Raw genomic sequence first — 13,736 nt, 5'->3', positions numbered from 1 at the left:
GAGGTAGATGCACAATAGATTTAGCGTGTGTGTGTAGGCGTTGGACGTCATTAAAAGAGTGGATGGCTTCACTCTGGCAACTTGAATGTAACCCCCGCTCTTCAGCTGGTGTGTTTTTCTTGGAGGAAATGGATTTGTGTGTATTTCAGAAGTGGATAACGTTCTGTATTTTCTGCTCTCTCCCTCTGCTTCTCAGGCAGCCTCGGCCACACTTTGCTGTTGGCAAAATGTGCAACACTAACAGAGTCATTATCCGTCTCTTTGAACAGTGTTGTTACCTGTTCATGTCTCTTTCTCTGTCCAGTCTCTCATTGTCACCCTCTGTATGTGTCTCTTTTCCCTCTCGTTTACTTTTGAGTTCATGTTTTTTTTTTTTTTTCAGTCTTTCTCTCTCTCTCTCGCACATTTACACTCCCGCCGTCTCTCCATCTTCCTGTCAAGCGGTGCTCTTTTCTTCTGGTAGTGATTAAGTCCAAGGTCGGCTCTATCAGAGAGCCAGTGTTTGAGAGCGGCTCTGGGTGCCAGAGAGCCTTCATTCCCCGAGCCTTAGATGTCCCACTGATGGCTTCTCCTTGCTTGTCATGCCTACCCACAATGCCCCTCCTCATACATCAGCCTATCACCGCCCTAAGACACTGTGGGCCTCAAAAATGCCTTTTGTGTGTGTGTGTATGTGTGTGTGTATGAAAGTTCCCACCCTCGGGAGAGAGAGAGAGAAGAGGCCAGAGACATAACAAATGGTTGGACTGTTGAAGAATGTGTCAGAGATGAAAAGGAGTATATTTGGAGAGTGTAATAGCGATGTGTCATCTCTCTGATGTGAAGAACTTGGATGTTTCTGGTCTTAATTTTGGGCCTTGTAGATTAATTCAGCCGTGGCCGCTCCAGTGGCTTTGTTGTTCTTCTCCGGAAAAAAAGTTTGGACCTTTATGATAAATGCTCTCTAAATTTGACAGAATTGGACCGTAGGCGATACCTCATTCTTTCTGTGTGTTTATGAGCAAATAAAACAGTCTGGTTTATGACAGGGAAGCTATTTAATTTCATAACCAGAGTCATATGCTCTATCCATCCTGGCGGTGTTGCAGTATGCACTTGCAACAGTTCAAATTTGACTTGTAAGCTATGAAACAAGGAAAAAATAGAAATGATCTCCCCCTTTTAAGAGATAAAAGTGGAAAATTTACAAGAAAAAAAATGCAAATTTATGAGAAAAATATGAATATTCTTTTGGATTATAAAGTTCTAAATTTGAGAGAAAAAGACTCACAAAAGTCCCTTTTTTCCCTTTTTTTTTTGTCAAGATACGACATCACTTCACACCACGGTTTTACCAACAATGGCCCCAATAAGGCGCCATTGTCACGAGCACAGGTTGGAAAAGAGGTTTATAAGGAGGTTGAAACACGAAAGGTTAAGAGACAGGTTTGCGCCCACTGTCCCCTCCGCACCCTCCACTCCACCACTCCCTCCCCATCTAGGATGAGTGGTGTCTGGCTTTGCTGTAGTCTGCCGGCCCCTTATCTCCTCCCTCTGACTCGAGCACAGAAAATACATAATCACAGTGCCCTGTGTCAAACTGATAACCCCCAGCACACACCAGAGAGGTCGGTGTGTGCGTGCGTTCGTGTCTATTTGTACCTGTCCCTGTGTACCAATGTGTGTGTGTGTGACTGTGTACTCGTACATGTGTATTGTGTCTCAGGGGTGGTAGAGAGGATAAAGGGGAAACCAAGGAGCAGAGGCGATTTGGAGGAAGAAAGGTAATGGGGTTGTGGGGGTCGCCGAATGACTCGAAATTGTAATAATAATTTTCTACACTGCTGTATTGAGGAGATTGGGGGATTTATGAATATAATGAGCAAGAGAGGAGCCTAAGGATGATGTGTGTCTCTTGCAAGAGTAATTGAAGAATAATTCATTTGGCTCTAAGACTTTTAACCCAGAGCTAGACAGAGATAGAGAGGTTTTTGACCTCTGGAGGAGGGGGGTATCATGTCTCATTATTGGCCCAACTAGTGTCACTGTGCTGTGACTGTCACCCGGCGCTGTCACGTCGGCCCCGTGCTTGTGTACGTGCGTGCCTATGTGGTCATTTGGCTTAGCGCGGCGAAGAGAAACCAACTCTCTCTATCTCCTCGAGCCTTTCCTCGCCACTGAGTTTGTTATCAACACCAACACATGCAGGATTAGCGACTGAAAGGGAGAAAGAGAGAGAGAGAGGAAAAGGGGGTAGGAGAGGGAAAATAAGTGATAGACAGTAGATGGGCACAAGACAGATAAAGAGAGAAGTTAACCACACATACACACACACACACACACACACACACACAGGGATCAGCTCACTGGTCCATGACTGATGCAGACAATGTATTTGTGATACCAGACCCATGGCCTTTCCAGTTTGTTTTTTTTTGCCTCAGTCCTTTTTCAAATATTCATATCACTCTGTCTGCACTGGCCTCCGTGTATTTATGTGTGTGTGTTTTTCTGAGTGTGCGTCTGGAGAGGAGGAGGGGTGCGGGTGATTTAGGCTTGCCGCAGAGGGATTGTCTCGACACAGCTTTCTCCTGTCTGACTGAACTGTCTGGGATGCTCCGATATGGAAGAAAGAAAAAAAAACAAAAAAAACAGAGCGTGTATGCATGAGTGCGCACTTGTATTCACCTAGTGACACTGCTGCCATTCGTCTCACCTTTTTTCGCCCTCGCCCCGTCCCGTCTCACACACAGTCTCCAACACATGCGGACAGCCGAGCAAAATGTGTCAGGGCCACAATGCCACCTCGCTAACACCCTGTGACTTTGACTTCTTGCTCAGGACTTTGAATATTACTTCAAAGTGACTGTCTAAACTTCTACCTGCATTGTTTAGAGGATTTAAACTTGTTTTCTACTCATCTTTGCCAGTCTGAGAGTTTTCCCACTGTTACGGCTGTTAGTTTTACTGTACTTTTTTGTGGATCTATATACTCGCATACTAAATCTTAAAGTGGCTATAAATGAACCACGGCAATGAAATAGCAGCTCATATTTTCCAAATCCAGCATGTTCTCTATTTGTGTCTAAAACAATGCTCGCTCTGTCCGTGCTTTTTAAATGTCATCTAGCCGCTTGTCAGCTGGGGACACTGAGGTTGATGGACAGCACAAGCCATGAGCTCACGCTGCTGTGTGCCAGCGTTCAAACCATGACATCATATCCTCCACATGGGGTCCGCAAGGCCTCAGCTTCCTGCTTGGCATGGTGATGCTTGACGTTGTGTAAATAAATTAAGTAATAGCACAGGTAGTTATAGCTCTGTAGTCTGGCAGAGCACACACAGGTACACACACAGACACACACTGTGTGTGCCAGGCTGTGACATACACTAATGTAGTGTATGAGTGTCAAATCAAGCTCTCCAAATAATGAACTACAGCCTGTTCTTTGCTGATGGATACTGTATTGAAACAGCTATTTTTCTTGTGGGGTTTTGTGTTTTAACCTCTGACTTAGACTCTTATTTTCCCTGAGAGGCTCCTAACTGAAGCAGGTAGGAGCGAGGCTGCTCGGAGGTCACAGATCTCCTCTGGTCGTGTGGACTGAATTAAACAACCTCTCTTTATTAGAGAAATGCAGCGCGACACCGACTTCTCAGACGAGTACTGTTTGCTCATCCGGCTCTTGTAAAAATCTGCAGCGATTGCTTTTCGCTTATCTTTCCACAGGGCATTATATGTTCTCTATTTGAATTGATTTGGAGTTTTTGGATTGGAGATTCGCATCCAATTTTGTGATTCTGTGAAGCTTAATTTCAGTCTGTCATTTTCTGCTCTGTGGGTTTGAATTGAGTTAAATAGAAGGTCGATTTTAATCAAAATCTCCTCATCAAAACACATTTTAGCAGAAGTTAATTGGTTTACTGCTGGTTAGGAAATTTAAAACTTCTTTTATTTTGTGATTGTTAATTTCACCAGCTGATATGACGATACTTCTTTTACTAGAATTGCCTTTGGCATTAATACTTATAATTTTATTAAACTTGCAACGTGCATGTTTTAGTTGGTGATAAACAAAGCATTCAGATCATTTACTAAAGTAACACTAGCAATACTATGGAGGACTGAAACTGTCAAAATCAAAAAATAAAAAAGGAATAAATAAGTGGCTTAATAAATAAATTAATTTACCTTAAATTCAACGGAAGCAATATTAAAATAAATGTAGTTATTGATTAATTAAGAACATTTGACATAAATTGATATTTCCGTTTTAATTTGCTGTTTTGTTTATTAACATTGGTATTAATGATTTATTTACGCTGCCATTTAGTTTGTCATTTATTTGTTAATGTATTCATTTTTGAATGGTATTTATTTTATTTATCGATTAATTTCTGTGTTATTTTTCCATTTGCGTTTCTGCTGCATTTATTTCCACAAGTGTATTATTTATTAGTTCTGCATTTTACATTTCTTCTTTCCACATTTCTACATTTTCTTCTTTCTTTCTTTTTTTTTTTTGACTGATTCAGTCCTCCATACAATACACCGCAATGATAATAATCCTTTATTACAAGTAAAAGTCCAAATTTAAAACTTAGTTAGATTAAAATTGATGGAAGTTTGGCAACAAGATGTATCTAAATCGAATATATATACAATATAATATATATTTTATATATATATATATATTTTATATATATATTTTATATATATATATATATATATATATATATATATATATATATATATATATATATATATATATAAATAAATATTATTACATTTGATCATGATTGAAGCAATAACATGTAAGAAGTATGTTAATGTGTGGAGCTAATTATTATAGCTTCATATACCGTTGGGTAGTTAAATTCATCACATTGCATCATATTTTATAAGCTAGTCATACGTTATTATATTTAAAACCTAAACCGTGTGTTTTTTTCCCCTGCCAAATATTATTACCAACTGTATCAAGAAGTAAACTGTTTTGCCTGTTTTTGTCTCTTTTATTTTCTTTTTTTCAAAAACATACTACTATCACCGTTCCCTATATGAATAATTATTAACATATACTTCTAATTTTTATTTTATTTCTTTCCAACCTTTATGTCAAAAAACAGAAAACGGTGTGAGCATGCTGTGCTGTGCAACTTTGTTCCAAATAAATATTTAAAAAAAAAAAAAATAAAAAAAAAACCCTAAACCTTAATCTGTAAAAATAAATGTAGTGGGCTAAAAAATAAATATTTCCATCTGCAATTTTTTGGAGTTGAAGTGTAAATTAGCTTAAATACAAGCTCCCCAAAATTGTACTTATATACAGAACTTCCCATCGCTGTTTACGTGCATGTGAACATGTGTGTGCGTGTGTGTAGTCATTGGAATATTCATATAATCAGTGTGCGCCTTCATTTCTGTGCCATGAAAGTGTGTTCACGGGGTGGGGACGACCCGCTGGCCTCAGAGCAGCTGGATTCTGCAGCTTTCAGTGTTTTTATGAACAGACTGAATAATTATCCAGGTGTAGCTGCCAACTCAGGAGACGACACAAACTCTGCCTGGTTACAGACCTCAGCCAACGAGGAGGGAAAAACCTGCCGAGCCCTTCACCAAATCCCCTGCTTTCCCTTCTGTTGCTCCATTTCTCTCTCACTTGCTCTGCTCACTCTTTTTCACTTTTTTCCCTCTTCCTCTCTGTCTGTGCTGTTTGAATCACTCACTTTGTCTTCTCCTCCGTCTGAAGCTTTCGCGCTCCCTCCTCCTCTTCCTTATTTCTCTCCATTTATTTTTCTTTCTTTTTGCAACCATTTATTCTTGGAATGGCAGAAAAATAAGCCATATTATGAGTGGAAATGATTAAAAAAAGATTGGAAGCATTAAAACCTTTCACCTCGGAGTCGAATTATGATAATCTGTCAACTATGAGAAAACAAACACGAGCACTGCGGCCTGTCACCTTCTTGAGGTGTGACTAATTACTGCAAGGTTGTTCTTTGTGTGACTTTTCATTTCAGGGATTTGAAGGATATTTTTCTTTTCGGCAGATGTCTGCCTAACTATGGAATTTATTTTCCTGCGGTGGTTTTCACAGATGGATTAGAAAGTTACAGTCTCAGCCGTGACTCTGCCTCTTCCCTTTCATGCAGACATCTGCTAAATTTTCAGATTTTCTTCAACCTAGCTACACTCTCAGCCAATGAAAACTCACACCAGTTGGCCTGATTTCTCATTGGTTATCCACATCAATGAAACAGTTACTATTGGCTGTAGTAGAAATTCTATTTAGCAGACATAAGCAGTTTTTGAAGATTTGGAGAACAAATGCTACTTTTGATGTCGGGGCTTTGAGATTTTACCCTAGGCTCAATAACCATAAATACTGAATGCAAATAACTGTCTGTGTGTGTGTGTGACTGCATGTGCGTGTCACATGTGTGTGTGTGTGTGTTGATGTTAGTTTAAATTCTTTTGACACTGTGAGTGGATTTCCGATGCTATGAATATTAGTGCTAGCAGTCACTTAGCTTACCATCCTGGTTTGATTTTTGCAACCCTTGTGTTTTGCAAACAATGCCACTACACACACACACACACACACACACACACACACACACACACACACACACACACACACACACACACACAGATCAGCCTTGTTCTGCATGAATAATTTAGCACTTCGATCCAACACTGGCCACAGGAGCACATGACAGTTTGAGTGTGTCTGTGTGTGTATATGTCCGTGTCCGTGCATGTGTGTGAGCATCTGCCCGTATGTGTGTATGTCTATGAAAATCCACACAGTCAAGGGGTTTCCCTCTCATTAGAAACCATTGTTTATCATATCAGTTGAGCTGTCCCCTACCATCACTGCTGCAGTCTTGACCCGTCTTTGTGCCCACAAGCTGTTTAATGTTTATTTCATTAGTATATCTAAGCGTATCTTCACAGTAAAGGCGCCACAAACGAAATGTGTTTCATGCCTTCGCAGACCTTTTATCACAAGAGGTGTGCATGCAATTTTCTCTTGACGAGTGACAAAAAAAGCCACAGGCTGCGTAAGAACAGAGAGACAAATGGAGCTGTTAGACAGAGGTAAAGGTTTTAAAAGCCTTTTTTTTTTTATCACCTTCAGCACAGTGCAGCATCACACACTCACCGTTCTTTGTCAGCAGTAGATGTGTTATGATTCTCAGTATGTGGGGACAGAGGAGAGTGTTTACATGCGTGCTTACTTCACCCAGTGAGCCAGGGTCCTTACCCAACCCCTCCTTCATGCTGTTAGGTATATGTCATACCTATGGCGCTCAGTGATCTTAACACCAACTGTAAGCTTGTTTTCTCTTTAGCCTTGGCCATGACATTTACCTCCCTGCCTCCCTGGCGGCTGGCCGGAATATCATACCTCTATTATCTTTCATCCCTGGTGTGTGTATGTGTGTGTGCGCACCTGTGCCTTAAATAGTTTTGAGTATGTATCAGAGAAAATACACCTGTGCTGTGACTTGAAAAGCCTTTGGTAATTTCCAGTGAGCATGTTGAACAGTGTGTCAGTGCGGGTTTTCTAAGAGTGTGTCAGGAAGTAGAGATTTTGACTGGAGGATTAATCTAAACCGCCTCTTATAAGGTATTCAGATCGGAAGGAGGGATTATTGAAAGTCGGAGAGATGAAAGGAAAAGGGAAAGTGAATGCTCATATTGGCTCATAACCCCTCACACCAGGCGTGCAGCCACAGAATGATAAACAGTAACAGCAAGCAATTTCGTGTCATTTATCTGCCTTGTTAGGTTTTATTCTGCATTCATGCTAGTTCTTCAGTACATGAGGCGGTATGCAAGTTTACTCAGTGTGAAGGCAGATTTTTTTTCCACATTCCATGGGGATATATCAAAACCATCCATGTAATTCAGCAGGCGTGTATACCATACATGCCTTCATGAAATATTTGTCTCTCTGTGATGCCTCTTTTTCTGCTTCTCATAGTCACAAATCAACAGCCTTCATGAACAGACGGACAGGAAATTGTGTGCCTGTATACCTGTTTGCATGAGAGAGATAAAGAGATTGATTCATTTTTTTTGGGGGTCTGCAATAGCACCCCTGTAAATCATTTGTCTTGTGTTCTTGTTTCAGAAGAAAAATTAGAAACGATAAAGGATAAATTGTTATTTCAGATGTTTTTCGCTTCATGATGGCAGCCCTCTGGTTTTGACTACTTTTAGATATCTGTCTATGTTGTGTTGTGTTTAATTGGAAGCTTCCGTTGAAGTTTTTGATTGAAGCTTTGAACGTCTGTTGTCATATTTAATGACATCATCACTAAAAAAACTAAAATGGCACATCCCTTCACTAAGGCCTAATAGTCCCCTTCAGTCAAGCCAAATCCAATATCAAATGTCGTAACCCTGTATCACTTTAAGTAAACTCAAGATCTGTGCATTTTTCCTTGAGAAATGAACACAAATGTTGAGAAACGCCTTGCCTTGCGATGTGTAAGAAAGTGAGAAAAACAATTCCTGGATCTGCACCCAATGTTAATGGGGTCTATTCTGGGCTGAGACTCATCCTCGATCCAAGTTTCGTTGAAATCCGTTCAGTAGTTTTTGTGTAATCCTGCAGACAAACCAACCAACCAGGAAACACGGGTGAAAACATAACCTCCGAGCTATTTATGTGAATTTGTCATGATCAAACCATTCATTTGTTTTTGTGTGTGTTGCCTCTCATAGCTACGAAACCTGAATGTCCTGGACCTGCGGCACATCTCAGAGCTCAACAACGAGACAGTGATGGAGGTGGTGAGGAAATGTCGCAACCTCAGCTCCCTCAACCTCTGCCTCAACTGGAGCATCAACGACAGGTATGTCAAGCCAACGAAATTCTGTATTTATAGACCAGTACACAATCAAAACATCTGCACTAAAACAGATACACTCCTCATGCAAGTATGCAAACACTGGGACAAGGAAAGGTACACATAGGAAGTAAAAACGCAAGTTAAAAGCACAGCAGGAACTTTTGTTCTATGTTTCTGTCTCCCTGGTCATCTTTTTCTCTGCTCCCACACCTTTTTTCCCTTTTCCCCTTTTTCTCTTTCAAATGGGAGAGAACCTGTACAGTATATGACGGCAAGAGTAAACCATCTCCTCCTTTATTTATTATCTTGTGTTTTATTCATACGTTTCTATTTAATCTATTGATTTACAGCCAAGGCTGTGGCTTCTCTGCTGACTGTACTCCCACTCTGGCTTAGGAGTGTGAACACAATATTGAATTTTACCATGGTGCATAGCAACAATCGGTGTGTGTGTGTGTCCGTATGTGTGTGCGTGCATGTGTGAAATCATTCTTGCATTATTGAGCTAACAGCAGACATGTGGTGGGAAGGTTATGGTAATACCTTACCCGCCTCCTTTCAATCAAAAAACATGGAGTTTGGTGAAATCCTCACAGGAGCACATGGTGTTATCAACTTCTTCCCTTTATCACAGTCACACACACGCACACACACACACACACACACGCACACACATTCTCGGTTGATTCAAAGCTGCATTGATTCCATAATGATATTTACTGCATTGGTTCAGGGGCTGAAGGTGTGTGTGTGGATTTGTCTGAATCACTTGTGGGAATATTGGAATTTAAAATGGTGTGTGTGTGTGTGTGTGTGTGTGTGTGTGTGTGTGTGTGTGTGTGTGTGTGTGTGTGTTGGTGGCAGTATCTGTGGGAGATAAAGCTTGGATGCTGTGTGCATGTGGCAGCATACAGTAGGTGTGGTGTTTGCTCATGAATGAAGCAGAGACATTGGAGAAGTGAAGGGCCGAGGTGGACAGTCGTAGCTGAGGAGTCTGACATGTTTGCTTTGCCTCCTGGACCTACAGATCTGTGTGTGTGTGTGTGTGTGTGTGTGTGTGTGTGTGTGTGTGTGTTTGTGTATATTGTGTACAAGCTGACTGCTGCTCAAGGACTCAGAGCAAATAAAAGCCTCCAGTCATGAGCTGCTTTATTGTTACACTTTACAGTCACACATCTCGGAGCGGAGAGCAAAGGAAGGGGTTTATGTAAAGGGAGAAACTGGCTGGGTGGTCGTCACAACGTGCAGGAGATGAATGCGGAGGTGTGCCTGTTTTAGGGGTTTTCCTTGGCCCGGGTTGGTCCATTTCAGCGCGCTATGCCAAGCCGTGCCAAGCCATGCCTTGGCGACATGTGTTTCCACTAAAGCCTCACAGCAGGGGGTAGCCATACTGCGTCACAGCCATCTGATTACCTCAAGAATTGGTGGCCATATAAAAGTGACGAGAGCGAGGGGCATTTATAGAATCACAACTGCACCATATTAGGCAAAAAAGAGGACATAGCATGGACATTTAGAACATGGACCGTCAATATGTTCACTGTGAACCACTCCTAATTTAACAAACATACTGTAGTTTTCAATTTTGGTCAATTACTCTTTAACAATTCTCCACGCTGAATGTTGCACCTGTTGCTCTGAGAGGTTCTTACTTTGCTGGTTACGCATGAGTCAAAAGGAATGTACCATTTATGGTATGATACCCTGAGCTTGTGTTAAAAATGATGGCAAAGTGTCAAAAGAGAGTGATACAGCAAAATGTAATCATGTGTAAAAATCGTGAACTATTTACTGCAGTTTACAGCTGCATGAAGAATGCAGATGGGCGTAGATGACATGGGGAAAAATACGATGTGAAACTAAGTTGTATGAAGAGTTTGCTGATGCTATAGTGTTGACCTTTATTTCACTAATATTTAAGTTGGATTGTTTTTTTGTTATTACATGTCATGTTTAACGCTAGTGTAACCCCACCGCAACGTAACCCACTGGTTTGCAGACTACTGTTTTGAAGCCTCCAGAGTTTTTTACCTCTATTCTGATTGACACCCACCGTGGTAGTGACCTATCATCTGTTTTACTTTGAATGGGACCATAATTTACAAAATGAACATCATGCTGTATTGAAGAAGACTTGAAACAAGCGATTGAGACCATAAACTCATCAGAAAACTGTTTAATGAGGTAATAAATCCAGTGAGAAGTTGGGTAATTTTCCCATAAGCTTAGATAGATTTCGAAACCAGTGGTGTCACCCCCTGCTGGCCATTGGTAGTTGGTGCAGGTTTGCAGGCACTTCTGCGATGACTTCCTTTTTAACCAGTAAGCGCTGTCCATATCTTCTAATGTCAATGGTATGAAGTTCAACCAGTGCAAGGTCACTGGGGTCACTGCTGTTGGGGAGCCAACACACATCAGTTCCTTGCTTGTTGTCACAGTGACCAGAGTGACTTAACCCTGCCTCACATTAGCTCTCGGAGGGTACAGCTGGGTCAGCTTTAGTGTGTGTGTTTCAAACTGATGACAGTGTGCGAGCAGGTAAACAGGCAGAGGAAATGACCCCTTATTTCCAGGATCAATTTGTCCCCCGACAAGGGGCCATTGGAGAGATAGAGCTCTGCAGGGGGTAAAACATTTCAGTCCCTTCTTCTCCTTTTCCCTTTCTTCTTGTCTCTCATCTTTGGAAAAAAAAATAAACGCTGTGTCCTCTGGCTCCCCTCATCTTCCTCGGTAATAGCCAAAACAGCGTCCCAGTCTAAGAAAGCGAGAAATGACGACCAAATATGGACTTCCCATCGTCACAGTCCGGCGGGCAGATTGTGACAGTAGGACGCCTATTTTTTGGTCACCATCATTTCTTGGAGAGAGAGGATGTGATGTGCTGCAGGTGGTCAGTGTTGGCCCTGTTATTTCCCTGTATCCGCCTTCCAGCGATGATAGGAGACCAAAGTGGGATTGTGTTTTTCAAATGTCACAGCGTTCGAAAATGGAGAGCGAGTCATGATCAAAGTGGAACGGCAGAGCAAATGGCAGCGCTCACTTTTTAGAACCAAGTTGAGAACACAGTGTCAAAGTTAAACGGTTTTCTTTCATTTTTCGGCGTTTGGTGTCCTCTTTTTTTTCATCTTGCAGGAAGCTACGGGGAGCTTTTGTGTTGTGTGCAAGGTGTCTTTGTTGTTTCTGTTACTATTGTTTGTTTTTGTAGCTAGGGACCCTTTCCCTGTAGAAGCTGCTGATTTAATAGCGCTGTTTGTCATTTGTACAATTAGTTTTCATTAATCGTTTTTCACATTTTTCTGCCAGAAGTAAGGAGATTAAAGGGAAAGTTCAACCCACAATCAACAATACATATTTTTTTCCTTTTACCTGCGGTGCTATTTATCCATCTGAATTGTTTTGGTGTGAGATGCCAAATCGTCATAAATCACATAGATTGTCTATTGTCAGTGACTTTGGCTGTAGAGATGTCTGCTTTCTCTCAAATATAATGGTACTAAATGGAACTCGGCTTGTGGTTCTCAAAGCGGCAACAAAATACAGCAATGTCTGTTTCCAGAAATCATGCCTGGGTAACTCAAGGCAAACCACAGACCTTGTTGTGGGCAGTTTCATGTAGGAACTATTGTCTTTTCAAACACCCATAAGCATATCACCGCACAGAAGTATGCGCACAACTAATCACGGACGAGAGGCTAGTTTACGAAGCTAACTAGGCTGCTCACGCGAGGTCAATGGGTTATCCTGAGTAACTGGATCATGATTTATTTAGGAGATCGTGCTGTTGATTTTCTCAAATGTATTATTTGGCCCTTTGAGCAGAGTGCCATATTCGAGAGAGGCAGACATCTCTGTGGCCTATATCTCCAAAACTCAGCAACTCACACCAAAACAATCCAACTGGATAGTGGATACATAGCACTACAGGTAAGAGGAAACATATATATATTTGGGTGAAGTGTCCCTTTAAACATGTCTTTTAGGCTAATGTCATGCTTCTGTTTGTGCAAATGTGACTGTGTTGCAATAAGGTTTGTGGTTTTGGTCAAAGGAAAGAGTCAGCATCTATTCTGCTAATGCTAACCCTGCTGCCGGACATGCGGCTTGTGTCGACATGCAGATTTATGTTTGTCCCCCTCTGTGTCCATCTACCATTGTGTGTGTTTGTGAGCAAGCTCTGGTCACTTGGCCTTTAGTCCTTGCTGAAAGCAGATGCATTGGAGTAAGTGAGTCATTTCTTTTATGAGATCTGTATTGTTGGAAGTTGGGCATTTCCCAAAAGTGCTGGCGCTCTTTCCCTCTCTTTCCCTCTCTTTCTCTTCATCTCTCAGTCTTTCCGACAGCTTCATTTTAAACAGCGGGAATCAATATTCATCCCTCTTTCCTTTTTTGCTTTTTTCTTTGGGCCAACATTCTCTGCATACCTCCATGACTTATGAGCATCACAAATCACAGCCTAAATTGGCTTCTTTACATTTTTTGTCCCCTTTTCACAGAAATCGGGCTAGATGAGGGAAGACCGGGGGCCCTCTCTGACTTTCAGGAGCTTATTAAGCAGGAAATAATTGGAGAAGCATTCTCCCAGAAACACACCTTCACTCTAATGTGCGTGTGGATTTGGAGGCGTTTGCAATAGAAGCTCATTCCAAATAGCCTCTTTTGCAGCCAGCTGGCAGATCCTACAGCGCCTGGAGAAGTGTTAAACCCCACAATCGAATGAGTATATGATACATCAGCGTGATCAATGACGTGTCAAATGCCGGTTGGTCGCTGTACCTTGCTCGGCCACAGTGAAGGTGACCAGGGGGCTGCTTTTGTCAAATTTCTGAGTTACACTTAAGAATACTCTCAGGTTCTTAGGTACATTTTCTTTGCTCCTACTTTGCAAAAAT

The 13,736-nt window shown here is 41.5% G+C and overlaps 1 protein-coding gene across 2 annotated transcripts in view; it reads left to right on the top strand.

Annotated features, from left to right (window-relative positions):
- Nucleotides 1-13,736, top strand: part of fbxl17 (F-box and leucine-rich repeat protein 17) — a 222,909-nt gene that overhangs the window by 76,925 nt on the left and 132,248 nt on the right. For both annotated transcript variants that reach the window (XM_084359856.1, XM_084359857.1), the window contains exon 8: nucleotides 8,720-8,850. In XM_084359856.1, coding sequence (XP_084215982.1) covers nucleotides 8,720-8,850 — 131 coding nt within the window. The remainder of the gene's footprint in view (nucleotides 1-8,719; nucleotides 8,851-13,736) is intronic.

This window comes from Pagrus pagrus, assembly GCF_965226575.1.
Source record: "Pagrus pagrus genome assembly, chromosome: 8".
NCBI classification, from domain to species: Eukaryota; Metazoa; Chordata; class Actinopteri; order Spariformes; family Sparidae; genus Pagrus; species Pagrus pagrus.
This window is presented reverse-complemented; position numbering and strand designations above follow the sequence as displayed.